The 18106-nt window shown below is 53.2% G+C and overlaps 2 protein-coding genes across 11 annotated transcripts in view; one reads left to right on the forward strand and one right to left on the reverse strand.

Annotated features, from left to right (window-relative positions):
• The window catches only part of CD99L2 (CD99 molecule like 2), a 73619-nt gene extending 59984 nt beyond the window's left edge, over positions 1-13635 (forward strand). For 2 of the 5 annotated variants that reach the window (XM_060183538.1, XM_060183542.1), the window contains 6 exons: positions 4762-4806; positions 5139-5258; positions 8685-8702; positions 9399-9464; positions 9858-10923; positions 11269-13635. In XM_060183538.1, the coding sequence (XP_060039521.1) occupies positions 4762-4806; positions 5139-5258; positions 8685-8702; positions 9399-9464; positions 9858-9913 (305 nt within the window). In that variant the 3' untranslated portion in view covers positions 9914-10923; positions 11269-13635. Of the gene's footprint in view, positions 1-4761; positions 4807-5138; positions 5259-6419; positions 6511-8684; positions 8703-9398; positions 9465-9857; positions 10924-11268 lie in introns of those variants that run through there. The other 3 variants (XM_060183540.1, XM_060183541.1, XM_060183539.1) reach the window with 3 other exon arrangements.
• A 1237-nt stretch (positions 13636-14872) lies between these two features.
• MTMR1 (myotubularin related protein 1) overlaps positions 14873-18106 on the reverse strand; it is a 58732-nt gene continuing 55498 nt past the window's right edge. For all 6 annotated transcript variants that reach the window (XM_060183543.1, XM_016191461.2, XM_016191460.2 and 3 more), the window contains one exon: positions 14873-16465. In XM_060183543.1, the coding sequence (XP_060039526.1) occupies positions 16301-16465 (165 nt within the window). In that variant the 3' untranslated portion in view covers positions 14873-16300. The remainder of the gene's footprint in view (positions 16466-18106) is intronic.

Genomic DNA, 18106 nt, shown 5'->3' on the forward strand with positions numbered 1-18106 from the left:
ATAGTTGAAATGTGGCAGAGATCTCTGCAGATTAGTCTGCAGAAATTACTGCACCCCGTTGTCCTTCAAGGCTGCCACCTCACCATAGCCCATTGGACATCGACCCCACTGAGAAAACCAGGGCACTCTCATGGAACTGATAGGAACTTGTTTTCATTTCAGCATACTTGGCCTGCACTCATGTGTGTGTGTCTGTGTGTCTCTGTGTTTGTGTGAGTGTCTATGTGTGTTTGTGCGTGTGTTTATGTGTACGCACATGCATGTGTGCATGTGCACAAGTGTACTCTATGGAATGTTATTGGGTATTGGTGTGAGAACCCCTGACTTCAGTCAGAATGGTCTCCTGCCCCCCAGACCAGATGTGTGTTTCCTCCCAAAGCCCCAAAGATTCCAGCGTTTTAGCTTCTCCATGTCCAGTTCTGACCCGAGTATAGCAGCTGTGCTCAGAGACAGTGCTCTCGGACTTGACAGGGCTGAGCAGGTTTGCAGGATCCTATGCCATCGTCACTGTTGCAGTGTGACAGGGAGCTGTCACTTGGCGCTGGTGGGTGGCCGTGTTTGTGCGTGTGGTGGCTCTGTGTGTCTGCTTGGCACGTTGCCACCCCCATGTGGGTCAGCTAGGGCTCTGGCATTTGTAGTTTTTGCGTGGAGCAGTGCTCTGTCCTGATGAAAGGAGACTGGAGCTGCTCTGTCCTTCCAACACCTTTGCAGACAGCGGCTGCAAAGAGCGGACTCAGACAGATTGTAAGTGGTGTGCAGGTGTCAGAAGAACATGGAGTGCTTAAAGGGCAAAGCCAGCAAATGAGCCAATTACTCCTGGGTGACAAATGGTATTTGCAGCAGGCTGCTGGGGCAGGCAGCACGTGTGAGCATGTTCAGATGCGAATCTGAGTGACACGTCCGGGGAACTGGGAAGAGACCCCTTATTAAGACGATGTGTTTAAGCAAAGAAGAAGTGTTAGGAGTGCCTTTAATTGGGCTCCTATTTGAACTGCTTTTGTAAGGGAGAATCAATTGGTGGCTGAAGTTAGCCCCTCTGTTCCTTTTGGTGTTGAGGAAGGAGACATGCTCCTCCTTGCACACATGCCCACGCCACGGGCAGAGGGAACGTCCTAGTTCCAGAAGAGACAGCCTGCTGAGGAAAGGGGACCCTCGAGGTAGCACTGCCAGCCTGAGCCACTGTCACTCTTTCTAGATGAAATGTCACCACAACTCTCATTTGAGAGGACGTGGCTATAGTGTCTTCTCTGTCGGATATCTCTTTTCTCACACAGACACTCCACTGGTCCCAGAGGAGCCCATACTTTGTGGATGACAGTGACAGTCTCTCATGGACAAGCTTCTGCCACTGTCCCATCCAGCTCTTCGTCCCATGCACTAGGCATTACTCTTCAGCCTCAATTACTTCTTAGTGGTCCTGTGTGGCCTCTGCTGCTTATGCCTTTGGTCACCTGTTCTTTCTCATTCTTTCCCCAAGGCCTGGGACTCTCTTGCTCTTGGGAATCTTGGTCTCTGTATTTCTGCTCTGCTGTCACCTTCTGGGTCTGCTGCCCAGGCTGTGGAGCTGGAGGAGACTGGTGTGCGAGTCCCAAGCCAGTGACAAGTGCCCATGGCAAAATGCAGTGCTGTCTCTGCCCGCAGGTCCTTCCCTGACTCCCTCAGGTAGGGTGTATCCTTGGAGACCAACACACTGTGCCCATTTCCTTATGACCCCTAAGGACCCCATGACTGTGTGCCTTCTGTGGGCCACTCCCTTTATCCAATCTCCAGCCAGGGGAACTCAGAGTTGCTTCCACTGGGTGCTAGAGGACTGGGGAAATGTCCCATACCAGGGCCCCAGGGTTGGCCCACTGTCCTCTTAGGCCCAGCATGCATGTGGCGACAGAGAAAGGAGTAGAACGCCCAGAACAGAAGACATGACATTGTGCCCATGACTCTGGAAGCAAGTGGCACATATACACCATATACTGGGATCTGACTTTGCTTCAGGCTTGTGCCACCTGGAACACCTCCAGAATGTCCTATATTGTTCTTTCTCCGTAGATTTCCTACACACATGACATGTAAGCATTGACTCCACATGATTGGGCGGTGTTTTTTGTTTGATTGTTTGTTTGTTTGTTTTTGGAGGGGGATAACACATTTTGGTCATTTTCTTAGGATTGTGCTTCCTTACAAGCACAGAGGTCAGGAGTTCCTGAAGATAAAAGTATTGAGCTTTTGAGATCAACATTGGGGGTGTCAACCCCCCGCCATGTACCTCTGGAGGGAGAGAGGGCAGGGCCGTACTGATTACCTTCTGTGTCCCTCAGTTGTGCAGGGTGTGAGATTCAAGTATTAATGGGGAGGGGCAGGTGGTGGCGCACCTGGTTAAGTGCACACATTACAGTGTGCAAGGATCCAGGTTCAAGCCCCTGGTCCCCACCTGCAGGGGGAAAGCTTCATGAGTGGTGAAGCAGGGCTGCAGGTGTCTCTCAGTCTCTCTCCCTCTCTATATCCCCCCTCCCTTCTCAATTTCTCTCTGTCTCTATCCAACAACAAATAAATAAATTAATTAATTAATTCAAAGAAAGCAAGGAAAGAGAGACCCACCTCGAGTAATGGAACCACCCTGTCCTCGCCTGTGTGATCTTTTTTTAAAAAATTTTTTATATTTATTTTCCCTTTTGTTGCCTTTGCTGTTTTTCATTGTTGTTGTAGTTGTTGTTTTTGATGTCGTCATTGTTAGATAGGACAGAGGGAAATGGAGAGAGGAGGGGAAGACAGAGAGGGGGAGAGAAAGATAGACACCTGCAGACCTGCTTCACCACCTGTGAAGCAACTCCCCTGCAGGTGGGGAGCCGGGGGCTCGAACTGAGATCCTTAGCTGGTCCTTGCGCTTTGCGCCACGTGCGCTTAACCCGCTGCGCTACCGCCCAACTCCCGCCAGTTTGATCTTAGTGTAGGTGTGTTGATGTGCAGGGTGACTATCCCCTTCTGTTCTGTCCTCCACCCCCTCCCTGCAGAAGCTGTGTCTCTACTTCTTTATAAAGACTCATTCTCCATTGCTCCCTGCCAGGGCTCTCTAACCTGACTTAGGGACTCCAGTCAGGTGAAAACACACCAGCTTTCATTCACTCTCCTTCCAAGTTTTTTTTTCTTTTTTTGTCACCAGGCTTATCACTGGAGCTCAGTGCCTGTTTAACAAACCCACTGCTCCCAGAAACCATTTCTGCCTCTGCCTCTCCCTCTCCCTCTCCCTCTCTCCCCTTCTCTCTCTTTGATAGGACAGAGAGAAATTGAGAGGGGAGGAAGAGACAGGATGAAAGACAGAGATACCTGTAGTACTTGCTTCACTGCCCGTGAAGCTTCCCCCTGCAGATGCAGCACAGAGGCTCAAACCCAGTCCCTTGTGCATGGTAACATATTTGCTCAACCAGAGCCACTGCCCAGTCCTCTAGACTGCTTCTTTCTTTAAAAAATATAATATGGGGGTTGGGCGGTAGCGCAGCGGGTTAAGCGCATGTGGAGCAAATCGCAAAGACCAGCGTAAGGATCCGGGTTCGAGCCCCCGGCTCCCCACCTGTAGGGGAGTGGCTTCACAGGCGGTGAAGCAGGTCTGCAGGTGTCTGTCTCTCTCTCCCCCTCTCTGTCTTCCCCTCCTCTCTCCATTTCTCTCTGCCCTATCCAACAACAATGACATCAATCACAACAACAATAATTACTACAACAATAAAAAAAAGGGCAACAAAGGGGGGGGAATGGCCTCCAGGAGCGGTGGATTCATGGTGCAGGCACTGAGCCCAGCAATAACCCTGGAGGAAAAAAAAAAAAATATATATATATATATAATATGGTGACCCAGAAGGTGACATGGTGAAGACAACATTAAACTATCAAGCATGAGGTCCTGAAATTGATTGTTGGCATCATACTCCATAATCAGTCTTGTGTGTGTACGTGTGTGTACATGAGATTGCACTACATGAAGGCCCTTGGGGCCACCACCACCATGCAGGTCAACAACATTCCCTGACAGGGTCTGAGCAGTGGCACACCTGGTTTAGCACACTATGTTAAGCACACTACATGAGGACCTGCACAAGAACCCTGCTTTGAGCCCCATGCTCCCCACCTGCAGGGGGCCAGCTTCATAAAGCATGAAGCAGGTCTGCCAATGTCTGTCTTTCCCGCTCTCCCTGTCTCCCCCTCCCCTCTCAATTTCTCTTTGTCCTATCAAATAAAATATAAAGGAAAAAAGGGGGGCTGTGGGCTCCCCATCTCTGCAATATTGCACTCAAAAGCTCTGCCAGCTAGCTCAGGGGGTATCACCTGACTGCAAATCCTGAGTTGGCCACTTGCTGGGACAGTGTGCAGCACACCACTCAGCAACCAGAGCAGAAAGCTCTGGATGTGATGAGACAGGAAGCACACAGAGCCTCAGGCAGAGGTGACAAGTGTCCCGAGGCAGCTGCTAGAGACTCTGATGAGTAGAGGCCAGGCCCAGTGCTGCTTTTCAAGACTTGGGGTGGTGAGTTCTGGGCCCACCGAAGTACCTGCTGATGAGCCTCAGCCTAGGAAGGGGGAGCAGAGTGCGCCTCTGGATTGGAAAAGAGCTATGTGTAATGGGAGGGGGGCATTTTGGGGCACAAGGACTTGATTTTAAAATCAAGAGGCTCGTCTGGACATAGTGGGTGGAGGGGTGGGGTTTGTGACCTCGGGGAGGGACCTCCCTCCCTTGCTTCTGCCCCACAGACGCTAAGAGCTTCATGCTCTCCACAGGTGACGGCAGGTTTGGCAGCAACAGCAACGATGACACTGGATCTGGTGCGTTTCCTGTCGGACAGCCTGTGTGACAGAGCACTGAGGCAGCTGTTGGGCTTTCCCTGAGATTTTCTGAGGGAGTCCCCAAAGGCATGGAAGGGACTGAGTGAGAAATCCCACACCCAGGGGGGTGGCCCAAGTAACCTTCCCAGTCTGGGATCAAAGGGCCTTGGAAGCTGAGCAGCACTTGGGGCAAACCCGAGGCAGGCTTCTGAGCTCTGTGCTCAGTGCCATAGCCTCTGCTGCCGTGGGGGTCTCAGGCATGAGCATGAGCTGAGCAGAGCCCCCCAAGTGGGGAGCATGTGACCTCCTCCCGGACCCTCCCCAATTTCCAGGAATGTCAGCAGAGACAGGCACCATTGCTGGTGTGGCCAGTGCCCTTGCCATGGCCTTGCTCGGCGCCATCTCCAGCTACATCTCCTACCAGCAGAAGAAGTTCTGCTTCAGCATCCAGCGTAAGTGTCTCCACCACCCATCCCCAGTCCCACAGGGACACAGGGCCTCGGAGGGAAATGGGCCAAAACACAGCCTGTGCCAGCCCAGCTTTGAGCTCACTCCCGTGAGGGTGCTAGCAACAGAGCTGAAGTTTGGCGACCCCTTGGGGACATGCAGAGAACACGGAGCTGGACCTAAGGACTATGCAGGGCACCATACCTGGACACTATCGAGCTTCCTGCCAATTGGGCGGGGGGTGTGGGGGCTGGGCTTTCCCAATGACCTTGGCTCTCATCCAAGGGCGTTTGGGGCTTGCCTTGGAATCCTGGAGTTACCAGCTTTGGCTTGCTGTTGACTCGGGGCTCTGAGACCCCGTGCTACCCCACTCTGGCAGCCGTGAGCTCCAAGCTGATAACAAGAGCAAGGCCAAGCACCCTTCATGTGCTGCTTTCTCAGGTCACAGAATTCTGGTTCCCTTTCCTTTTTTAAAAAATATTTATTTATTTATTCCCTTTTGCTGCTCTTGTTTTTTATATTGTAGTTATTGTTGCTGTTGATGATGTTGTTGTTAGATAGGACAGAGAGAAATGGAGAGGGGAGGGGATGACAGAGAGAAAAACAGACACCTGCGGACCTGCTTCACCGCCTGTGAAGCGACTCCCCTGCAGGTGGGGAGCCTAGGGCTCGAACCGGGATCCTTATGCCAGCCCTTGCGCTTTGCACCACCTGCGCTTAACCGGCTGTGCTACCACCCGACTCCCCTGGTTTCCATTCCTACAGCTATTCAAGAGTCTGAAGTCTGGTCATGGGGGGAATGCAGAAGCACAATGGAACCCTGAATTAGCGTTCTCTCATGAGCGTCAAGCAGGTGGGCTTCTGCCTGCTGAGTTGGGCTCCAGGTGGAGTCCACAGGGCAGGTTCTTTTTCCCTATTTTTTTCTATTTTTTATTTATTAATTTATTTGATAGGACAGAGAGCAATTGAGAAGGGAAGATACAGAGGGAAAGAGACAGAGAAAGAGACATCGACAGCACTGCTCAACTGCTTGTGAAGCTTCCCCCTGTAGGTGGGAACCAGGGGCTTGAACCTGGGTCCTTGGACGCTGTGATGTGTGCGCTCACTTTGGTGTCATCCCACCACCATCTGGCCCCAGCAGGTTTTATTTTATTTTATTTTTCCAGAACCCTGCTCAACTCTGACTTATTGGTTTGGGAGATTGAACCTGAAACCGCAGAGCCTCAGGCATGAGAATCTGTTTGCAGAACTACTATGGTATCTCCCCTTACCTTTTTTTTTCTTTTTGCCTCTAGGGTTATCTCTGGGGTTCTGTACCTACACTACGACTCCACTGCTCTTGGTGGCCATTTTTACCATTTTTGTTTTTGTTGTATAGGATAGAGAGAAATTGAGAGAGGAGGGAAAGATTGAGAGGGAGAGAGAAAGATAGACACCTGCAGACCTGCTCCAATGCTTGCGAAGCCACCCTCCCCCGCAGGTGGGCCCCTACCTATTCTTGTTTTTTTTTAAATAATTTTTTTATATTTTATTTATTTCTTTCCCCTTTCGTTGCCCTTGTCGTTTGTTGTAGTTATTATTGTTGTTGATGTCTTCATTGTTGGATCGGACAGAGACAAATGGAGAGAGGAGGGGAAGACAGAGAGGGGGAGAGAAAGATAGACACCTGCAGACCTGCTTCACCACCTGTGAAGCGACTCCCCTGCAGATGGGGAGCCGGGGGCTCGAACTGGGATCCTTACGCCAGTCCTTGCGCTTTGCACCGTGTGTGCTTAACCCGCTGCGCTACTGCCCGACTCTCCCCTAACTATTCTTTAAGTAAATATTATTTGTTTATTTTAATGAGTAAGAGATACCAGAGCACTGCTCAGCTCTGGATGATGGCGGTGCTGAGGACTGAACTTGGGATTACAGAGCCTCAGGCAGGAAAGGCTTCTGCAGAACCATGGTGCCATCTCCTCAGCCCTCAGCTGAGTTCTGTCCCAATGGCCACTCACCTGTCCTTGATGTAGCCCTCTCCAGAGTGCACCACACCTGGACTTTCCATGTGGCCTCATGCTTGCAGTCCTTCCTCCTGGACTGTACTCGACTTGGGCCATCACCCCTTTTGGGCAGCTAGCTAGCAGTCACACCACAGTGCGCGCCTTGCACAACTGTCCAGGTCACCCTACCAGAGAGCAGCACACAAAGCCAGATGGGCTCCCAACATTAACAGGGGAGCTCCCGAAGTGGGCCTGACCTGAACACTGCCCCCTGGGCCAGAACTAAGAAACCAGCTTAGAGCAACACACCTGTTCTCCCCCATGTGGACACCAGGAGTCCTAGGTCACAGGGCGTCAGCTTCCTGTGGTCCTGAACCCCTCCTGTTACTTGAGTCCCAAGTCCCCTTCTCTGTACCCCTTACCCTGTAAGGACCCTTGTCATTCTAGCTCACTCTCAAAGTCTCAGATCCACCCCCAACATGCCATGGGATACAGACAGGCAGGCCTGCGGAGGGGGCCACAGCTTGGGGTCACACACTAGCCCAGTGACCCTTCCTTTTATAGACAAGGAAGTGGGGGTCTCCAGGGGTGGGCAAGGGGGCCCCAGACAGGAACTACAAGTATAGGGGCACCAGTAGGAATGGGGGTGGAGTCTAGGCTCCATAGGCAGTTGGCTTGAGGCTAAGATGAGACTTCTCAGACACTGTGGTATAGAGATGAGCCCTTGGCCTCTGGGCTCCCCTTCCTCCTATCACCTCCACCCTCCCCACCCCATCTGCCAGTGTTGTCACTGTCATCGCTGAGCTCACTGGGTCCCTTATCCATACACAACCCACACTCACGGAGGGGAACCCTCGTGAGGGGGCTTGTCCCCCAGAATTGAAGAAACTCCCCCAGCTCTGTTCACTGCTTTCTTGGCTTTCCCAGGACCAGCTTCCTGGTCCTGGGGTGGCTCTACACCATTTCCACCATCTGGAAAGTTCCATCAGCCTCTGTCCCCCACCACACACACACACACACACACACACACACACACACACATTCAATACTTCACCTTGTTCAGCATGCCTGGCCGCCTGGGTGCTGGGTGGAGGGTGGGGGTCCCTTCTCTTTCCTGGAAGCCTCTTTCTAAGGCCTGGTGGCTCAGCTGCTTTTTCTGTGCTACCACAGCGCCCCCTGCTAGACAGAATAGTTAGCTCCCTAAGGGGCATAGTGAGTCTAGACACCTCACAGGGCCAGTAGGATGAGCCCTGTGGGTGTTTGTGGGGTGACTAAGCACCCCCGAGGAGCTCTGCCAAAGTGCTATCAGCTGGCCCCTCAGGATCTACGGACAGTGCATGTACTGAAGGGCCTGTCCCCACCTTAGTCGCTGCTGCCACCAAGGGCCCTGGGCTAGGTGTTGGTGCAAGTCCTAGCATCAGGTATGTCAGCTTTGTGTCTTGCCTTCAGATGCAACAGATGCCCAAGGTAACGGTGTCCTACCCTGCCTGCCCCCCATCAGCCTTGGCCTGCACCCCTCATCCATCACATGCCCCTCCACCACCTTTGTCTGCACCCGATAGTCCCCACTGGCCTACCTGCCACCACTACCAGCTTCGCCTTCCCTGGTGTGCCTGCAGCGGCAGCACCTCCCAGGCTGTGCTATCCCCAGTCGGCATGTGGGCACCAGGGCCTGGACAGTGGTGGTGCCCCATGACAGATGACCTGGGGGCTGTCCTAGACCCTGTCCACAGCTGGGAAGTGTCCCCTGGTTTGTCACCTGCCCTGCTCCACACACGGCTTGTGCACTTGGCCTGCCTGCTGGTGTCCCCAAGTCCTACTGGGAGTGACAAGGGAGCAGTGCCGCCACTGAGTGGTCACCCCAAACACCCACGCTTGGCCTTTCCCAGAGTGTCACCCTCAGTGGGTGGTGAAGCCACGCCCCTCTTGGCCCCACCCATGGTCCTTGGCTCTCTCTGCCCCAGCAGGCATGGGGACCCTGGGGAGTCTTGCTGGGGAAGGGTGTGCCATGCCATCATTCTAAGGGTGATGGGGACTCCTAAGCAGGATCACCCCTGGGGGTACACTGGGTGGTGGTCAAGGCTCACTGGGGGGGTGCTGTTTCCCAGAGTCCTCAGTCATGCTTGGGGATCTCGTCACTAATGCCGCCTTCACCCTTTACAGAAGGGGTGCACGCTGACTACGTGAAGGGGGAGAACCTGGAGGCTGTGGTGTGCGAGGAGCCCCAAGGTGAGGCGTCACTGATGGATGTAGCAGAGCAGGGGCTGGCAGGGACGGAGCATGTGTTTGGCCCCCCTCACCCCCCAGCAGGCGCATCCCAGCTTCCTGGTACAGAGACCAGGAGACAGCCACTTGCCGATTCATCCCAGAACTAAGCCGGGGTGGCAAGAGCACCCCCACTATCCACAGCAGGATACTCCAACTGAGCAGATGTTACCTGGGCCTGCCACCTACCTCCTTCCCTCCAGGGGTCTCCTGTGTGTGTGTTGGGGGGGGGGTGGGCAGACAGGTTTTCCTCTTGCAGGACTGGGCTGGCCTGTGCGTACATGCCTATGAGTGTGTGTGCTTGTATGTGTCCATGCATGTGTTTCGCGCACACTCACGAGACTCTGCTCTTCACAGTGAAGTATTCGCTGCAGCCACAGGCCACACAGCCGCCTGAGCCCACTCGGATCTGAGCCTCCATTCCATGGACCCTGCTGCCCTGCTCCCGCGACATCACCAAATTCTCCTGAGTACGAGCTTTCCCTCAAACCCAGGTCTTTGTGTACCCACGGAGAGGGTCTGTGGGGCCTCACACAGACCCAGGTGTGAGCCTGAACCCCACACCTGCCTCCAAGCCAGCTGCCCCCACACTTTGGTGGGGCTTGTGAAGGGAGACCCCAGAGCTTGGGGACCGGGGTCTACACCCAGGCCTGGCTGTCCGCACTGTATAGGCTGTCGGCTGTGACCAAAGGGTACCCTCTTCTCTTGGAGCTCATGAGAGGAAGCAGCTACTGAGCACCGGCTATGGGTAGGGGTAGGGGCCCCCTTCCTTCCAGCTCTGTCTCTCTGTCTCTCTCTCTCTCTCACACACACACACACACACACACACACACACACACACCCAAGGGAAAGAGCTTTTCATTTATTTAAGTGCAAATGGCCAAGTCTCAAGTCCTGCCCTGGGGCCATTAGGAATCTTCTGGGAAAGCTGGAAGCTGCTCCTCTCAGGCCTGACTCCCCTCTAAGTGTGCAGGGCTTCCTAGGAACACCAGGAGGGTCAGAGTAACTCCTGCACTGGAGTGGCTTCCTGCTGTGTGTGCTTACTCTGCAGCCAGGCCTCAGGCTTCTGGCCTGTGCATGGAGAGCCGAAGCTTGCTGAGAGATGCCTACCTGAGGGAGGGAGGGAGGGAGGGATGGGCTTAGTGGTTTAGTGAAATACACTACATCTGGCTTGGTCAGTCTGTCTGTCACATTCCTGACTGTCCTATTCTGGTGGCAAGTGTGGGAGGCACTGGCCCCCCTCGAGTTGACCAGAGCTGTCTTCTCTGACCCAAGCAGAGCTGACTGCTGGAACATTCCCTCTGGCCCACCCAGGGCCTGTCCTCCAGACCTCTCACAGTATCTTCAGTGGCATCCTCTTCTGTGGGGGAGAATGCAAGGCCCAAACCAGCAGGGTGTTACATCCAGCATCTCTGCCCTGCAGGTCTCTCTCTCTCTCTCTCTCTCTCTCTCTCTCTCACACACACACACAGAATGCAAGGCCCAAACCAGCAGGGTGTTACATCCAGCATCTCTGCCCTGCAGGTCTCTCTCTCTCTCTCTCTCTCTCTCTCACACACACACACACACACACACACACACACACACACACACACACACACACAGAATGCAAGGCCCAAACCAGCAGGGTGTTACATCCAGCATCTCTGCCCTGCAGGTCTCTCTCTCTCTCTCTCTCTCACACACACACACACACACACACACACACACACACAGAATGCAAGGCCCAAACCAGCAGGGTGTTACATCCAGCATCTCTGCCCTGCAGGTGTCATACACACACACACACACACACACACCACTGCCTTGCAGTGGGTTCCCCTGTGTTGGCTTGAAGCAGGTGTTACTAGACCACAACCTGTTTCCTTCTAGTCAGCCTTTGGGTCCACACCACCCTTCCCCACTGTGGGGTGAAGGTTCCCTAACAAGCCAGGGCCATGGGGCTGGGGCTGGAGCTGAGGAGAGCCCTGTGTGGCACCCCAAAGGTGGGGGAAACATGGTCCTAAGGGCCCTCCCACGAGCTTCAGCCTGCCTGTCCCTCCTGACGGTGACAAGGGCTGGTAGTCCCAGTACTCTGCAGCCAGAAGGTATGTGCACATAGCCGTGACCTTGGCACAAGGGGACATTGTCTCGAGACCTGACAGCTTCATATGGCTCTGGAACAACCCCCTCCCCCGCAGGCGTGTAGAAGGGAGGCAGTGAGGCCACCAAGGCCTGCAGCAAGGTCCTTCTCACCATGACTCCAAGGCTGGGGCATTACAGAGACTCCTGTGGCCTAGCTGTCCCTGGGTGTCATAGCCTCTCTACTGGGCAGCCTATCCCAACCTCCTCACTTTCCAGTGAAGTGGATGAGAGGGACAACCTGCCACCCACTCTGCCCCCTGCTGGGATGTCAGAGAAGCTCCCTCCATGGACACCAGTTCTCAGCTCCTCATGGGTTCCTATTCTCTCTGTTTTTTTTTTTTTTTTGCCTCCAGGGTTATTGCTGGGGCTCAGTGCCTGCACCGTGAGTCCACTGCTCCTGGAGGCCATTTTTTTCTCCTTTTGTTGCCCTTGTTGTGGTTATTATTTTTATTGTTGATGTCGTTCATTGTTGGATAGGACAGAGAGAAATGGAGAGAGGAGGGGAAGACAGAAGGGGAGAGACAGACACCAGCAGACCTGCTTCATCGCTTGTGAAGTGACTCCCCTGCAGATGGGGAGCTGGAGGCTTGAACCGGGATCCTTACGCCGGTCCTTGCACGATCCTTGCACTCTGCGCCACATGCACTTAACCCGCTGCTCTACTGACTAACCCCCCCATTCTCTTCTTAGCCACTCACCAAGAGGCCCAGCTCCCAGGACATCAATGCCAGTGGCCTGTGGGGAGTGATGGGCCAAGGGGGGGTGAAGGAATTAGAAACTTCCAGCTGATGTTTCCCTGCCCTTTTCGGGGTGCACTCCTGCTGGACAGTTTAGCTCTGGGGACACTCCCTTGGGACCTGGAAAGGCAGCACCACACCCACTGTGCCAGGAACCTGACAGCCAGGGACAGGACTCCTGCACCCCTTGTAGCCATGTGGACAGTGGCCTGTTTAGGGTACTATGTTCCTCGCACCATTCAGCTTGGCTGGCAAACCAAGAAGCCACCTGGTCAGTCCTGTGGAGCACCACACAGTGGCTGCCAGCAGCATGGTCAGGGTCACATGAATGGCAGCTATGTGCCACTTCAGTCTCAAAGGAAATCAGTACCATGTTCTCAACTCCTGTGACTCCCGCCTATCATGGCTGGGGACAGGACTGTATAAGAAAGGCAGTGTGAGCTTTTTTTTTGTTTGTTTTCATTTTTCTATATTTATTTTTCCTTCTGTTGCCCTTGTTTTTTATTGTTGTAGTTGTTGTTGTTATTGATGTTGTTGTTGGATAGGACAGAAATGGAGAGAGGAGGGGAAGATAGAGAGGGGGAGAGAAAGACAGACACCTGCAGACCTGCTTCAGGCCTGTGAAGCAACTCCCCTACTCCCCTACAGGTGGGGAGCCGGACACTTGAACCAAGAGCTTTTTTTTTTTTTCTTTTTTGCCACTGGGGCTTGGTGCCAGCACTATGGATCCATGGCTCCCAATGGCCATTCACCCCCTTTTTTCCCCTTTTCTTATTTTATTTTTATTCTCCCTTTTGTTGCTCTTGTTGTCTTATTGTTGTTGTTGTCATTCTTGGATAGGACAGAGAGAAATGGAGAGAGGAGGGGAAGACAGAGGGGGAGAGAAAGACAGACACCTGCAGACCTGCTTCACTGCTTGTGAAGTGACTCTCCTGCAGGTGGGGAGCTGGGGGCTCGAACCAGGATCCTTATGTTGGGCCTTAAGCTTTATGCCACATGCGCTTAACCCGCTGCACTACCGCCTGACCCCCTATTTTCCCTTTTCTATTTTCAGTTAATAGGACAGAAATTGAGGGGGCTGGGTGGTGGTGCACCTGGTTAAGCGCACATAGTACTATGCACAAGAACCTGTGCAAAACCCCAGGTTCGAGCCCCTTCTCCCCACCTGCAGGGGCAGGGGGTGCTTCACAAGTGGTGAAGCAGGTCTGCAGGTAACTGTCTCTCTCCCTATCTCCTCTTCCCCTCTCAGTCTCTCTCTATCCTATCCAATAAAATGGAAAAGAATAAAAAGAGAAACTGAGTGGAGAGGGGGAGAGAGAGAGACACCTGCAGATCTGCTCCACTACTCATCAAGCGGCCCCTCTCCTCAGGTAGGGAGTGGGTGCTTGAACCCAGGTCCTTACATGTGGTAATGTCTGTCGTTCTCTGTCTGTCACAACCAGGTGTGCCACCACTTGGCCCGATAGTGTGTTTTTCTCCAGGCCATCGTAGATACTCGTGCGCATGAATATGCACTGCACACGCGCGCGTGTGCGCGCGCTCACACACACACACACACACACACACACTGCTCTCATGGACACACACAAAGGCTTCAGGAATTGGGGGTGGGACAGTTAGAGAAACCAGAGTATCTTCCTTCTGCACCCCAAAAAGAACTTTGGTCCATACCCCCCAAAGAGAAAAATGTTCGGGGAAGATGACCAGAGGGCTCTGAACTCCCAATTCCACCAAGACCCTTCCCATGACTGAGAAGAAAATCTGGAGAACACCTGAGGAAGCCAGGTGCTGTTTCTCTTCTCTGAGAGGGTAAAGGGAAAAGGAGAACAGATGATTTCACTCATAAGTGAAATAGACTTGAAACACATGTACTTGGAAAAATATAGTCAACCCATAACTATGACCTTGGGAGAACTATGGTGGTTAAGTTTTTGGGGGGAGGGGAGGGTTGCACAGAATTTTGGTGGTAAGAGTGGTATGTAATTATACTCCGGTTATCCGATAATCTTGTGAATCACTCTGTGTGTGGGGGGGTGGTGGTGAGGGAGCCCAGGGTAGCTTTGCTGTTCCAGAAAACATGCCCAGAAGCATAGCACCACCTCCTCAGAGCTCGACTCTCAAGAGTCTGTAGTCCTTTGCTATGATCTGGACACCTTGTTCAATGACGATGATAATTATCATAATAATATCCTAATAATTATGATAATAATGATGATAATGCTCAGCTCTGGCTCCTGGTGTTGAGAAGGCTTGGACCCGGGACCACAGAGTCTCAGGCACAAAAACTTTTAAATGGCCACTGTGCTCTCTCTCTCCAGTCTAGCACTTGAGGTCATTTCAGTACACTCAAGACCTGAAAGACTTGTGCAATGCGCACTTAGTGGAGGATTCCTCATGTGAAACACTCTGGCTGTGTGCCAAGCACCGTGCATGAGAGTGATACCTGTGTTATCATCAGCCATTTCCCCAAAGGCGACGCCCGCCCACGTCATTAGAAACCACCACAGAGACCACGGGTTGACAATTTAATCACTCTGGAGAACCGCGCATTCGAGGCAGCAGAAACAGTATTGTACCAGTTCTCAAACTCACCTGGAGAGGTTGTATACTCTAGGACAGTTAATCAGAACTGGACATGAGAATTGCTTAAGTCACAAACTAGATGTCAGGTAGTTGGAGCACATTCTGCTCCAGGGACAGAAAGGGGCCCCTAAGTGCTATGGTCCGGCCAGGTGGGCGTTCTGGAGCCCTCTCTCGCCATCCAGTCCATCCCAGCTCCACAGTCCCAGTGCAGCAGCGGGTGAGTGGCACTTCTGGAAAGAGTAGTAACCGTTCCCATCTCACATCACAGCAACTCACTCCATGAGGAGCTCTCACCCCAGCTGAGACTCAAGGCTGATATCAGTGATGCTCCATTAGAATCAAACTCCCCAGATGATGAAACGGGAGAACTGATTCCCAGTTATCAGGTAACCTTGAGTAAGTGATAGCAAAAAAAAAAAAAAATTTTTTTTCAGAAGACTTAGAAGGCTGAAAGTTGAAAAACATCTATTCTCTAAGTATTTCACCATTTAAAAAACTTGCTTCAAGAACACTGTTTCAAAAATAAGGTCAATGTATAGGCCTGGGCCTAACATCTGCCACCTTGGGTGCGGTCTGCTTGGGCCCATGCAGAAGAGGGGCCCTGAGGAAGGGGGTCTGGCGCACAGTGGGGTCCATCTGATGGCACTCGGGTCAGGGAGTGAAGGTGGGGAAGCAGGAGGCTGAGGGGACACATGTTCACAATGGCAGGCTCAGCCATGCAGGTGAAAAAACCTGTTTCGAACCAAACAGCAGTGTAACTGCCACAGGAGTGGAGTCGAGGCATCCTCGCTCCCCTTCGCAGGCCACAGACCAAGCCAGGGAAGCCACACCAGCATCACTCATGGCGTGGGTCCCCTCAGGAGACAGAACCAGTGAGCCGAGGCCAGAGGCACAGCCAGAAAATGACCGGATGCAATGGCATCTCGCTGGGGCAGAACTTGTCACACAGTGGGCATAGGAAAATAAAGGCATGTTTCTCTTTTAAAAATACCTTCTCTATACACCCACTCCTGACTGGTGTGGAAAAACCTGGGCAGGGAGATGACTGGAGACAGAAGGCCACCTCTGCTGGCCACCAAGCATGCCACTGTCATACAACAGAGCAGAGCCCCTTGAGCTTGGTGTTCTGGGGTTGTGGGAAGGGAAGGGAAGGGGAGACTGACCCCCAGCCCACACCCCCAGCACCCGCAGAGGGAAGGAAGGCAAAAGAGTGTTCACAACACAGAGAGCACTGTACAGTTTACACTGTTACCCAGCCATACACGGTCGCTGGTGGGAAATGGCACCCAGGAGGGCACCGGGCCTAACCCTAAGGGACCAGGTCACAGCTCATGGCATGGGGTGGTGCCCTCGGGGTCACACCGATGTGTGCACAGGGGTGGTGGCCGAGTGTGAGGGCGACGAGCCCCGCTCGGAGGAAGACGAGGCCCGAGCCGCCACCTCGCGATGCAGCTCTTCCACACGCTTCTGCAGCTCAGAGCGTACAGCCAGCAGCTCCTTCAGGTTCTGGTGGATCGGCATCTGAAGGGACACAGGCGTCAGGGCTCGACGGTTGCCTGGGCACACCCTACTCTCATCTGCGGACAGTCCCAGCAGCCAGCACGATGTCCCCACCCAGTGTCCCCACTGAGGCCACGTGAAGCAGCCACAGACAGGCTTACCTTTTCGCTAGTGGCTGCTAGGTGGATTCCAGAAGCTGGAATGCTTCGCCCTCAAGCTCCCCTTAGTAACATCCACTGTGAGGCTGTGGTCCCCACAGCCACACCCCAGGCCCCAAAACTGCCCTCCCATCTTTTCTCGTGTCATCTTCCTTTATAATAACAACACAGGTGGATGCTAGAGAGACTGCCTACCTCAGAGCGAGTGAGTGAGTAATGGTGGCAGTGTGCCAGGTGGGGCCGAGGCCAGGAGCTACCCCTGGCAGCATGCAGCCTGCTCTGGCTGAGTCCCCGGCAGCCAATCAGGCCCTCACCTTGGGGAAAAGGGCCCCCAACTACCCCCAGACCAGCACCCCTGCCTTTTCTCACTGTCTTTGGTAGCCAGCTGCTCACGTAGAGCCTGGCTCTGAGTCTCTGATGAGCGACCATTCCAGAAGGGAGAGAAGGGCAGTGAAGTGATGGGGCCACTGCAGCTCAAGCACTGGGCAATTTACAAGGGAGAAGGGCTGCTTTGGTTCCTCCCCCCAGTAGGTGTGTCCTGGGACTGTGTACCCCTCCCCCATACCCATACTGAGATGCTAGCCACCAGTGCCCCAGGGTGTGATGAGAGCCAGGAGCTCATGGCAATATGAAACCATCAGAGTGGTTCCCATTTGCAAGTCTGAGCAATCTCCTTATGGAAAGGGACAGTGCGAACAAGAGGACTCACTCAGTGGGCATACCAAGGAAGACCTACAGGACAGAGGCTGGGACCGACCCCACTCGTGACCTCAGAAGAAGCCTGTCCTAAGCACCCAGCCTCTAGGGCTGAAGACCACCGCTGACTTTGTGCCCCACTAGGAAATGATATATGCCCCAAGACTGTTAGATGCTGAGAGGGAAGAAGGGGCCTCAGGAAGGAAGATGGGACGGGCGCATGTGCACAGTTGGACAATGACAGAACAAAGCCTTACAGCTTTGGACAGATAATATCTGTCCATGACAGAGGACCTAGTGGGGGTTGTACTGTTATGTGGAGAACTGAGAAATGTTATATATGTATAAACTACTGTCCTTACTGTCAACTGTAAAACATGAATCCCCTAATAAAGGAGAAGTTTTTTTCTTCAAAAAAGAGAGAAATGAAGAAAGAAAGAGAAAGAAAAAGAAAATATCTGTCCACCCAGGGCAGAGCAGAGGCTGGGAGGGAGCACCTGGGGAGTCCTCAGAGGTGGTAACTGAGCCGTGGCCCCAGTTTAGGCAGCGAACACCGCTGGCGAGCAAGTGTTAGCGGCTGCCAGGCCCTGCCCTGTCCTCCAAGGTTCTCTCAGCCAGAAGTGTTGTGTGAGCAAGCACAGTGGGAAGGAGGTATTTACAATGTGATGCAGGCCAGCCTTATTTCTGGGGTAGCCCCCATATCTGGAACCCAGGACCACAGGGCACTGTTCAGTCACCACTTGGCTGTTTCCCTGTGGCCCCTGGGTAACAGCCACCAACAGCCCCTCAGTCAAATCCAGGGAAAGAT

This window comes from Erinaceus europaeus, chromosome X (genome assembly GCF_950295315.1).
Source record: "Erinaceus europaeus chromosome X, mEriEur2.1, whole genome shotgun sequence".
NCBI lineage: Eukaryota > Metazoa > Chordata > Mammalia > Eulipotyphla > Erinaceidae > Erinaceus > Erinaceus europaeus.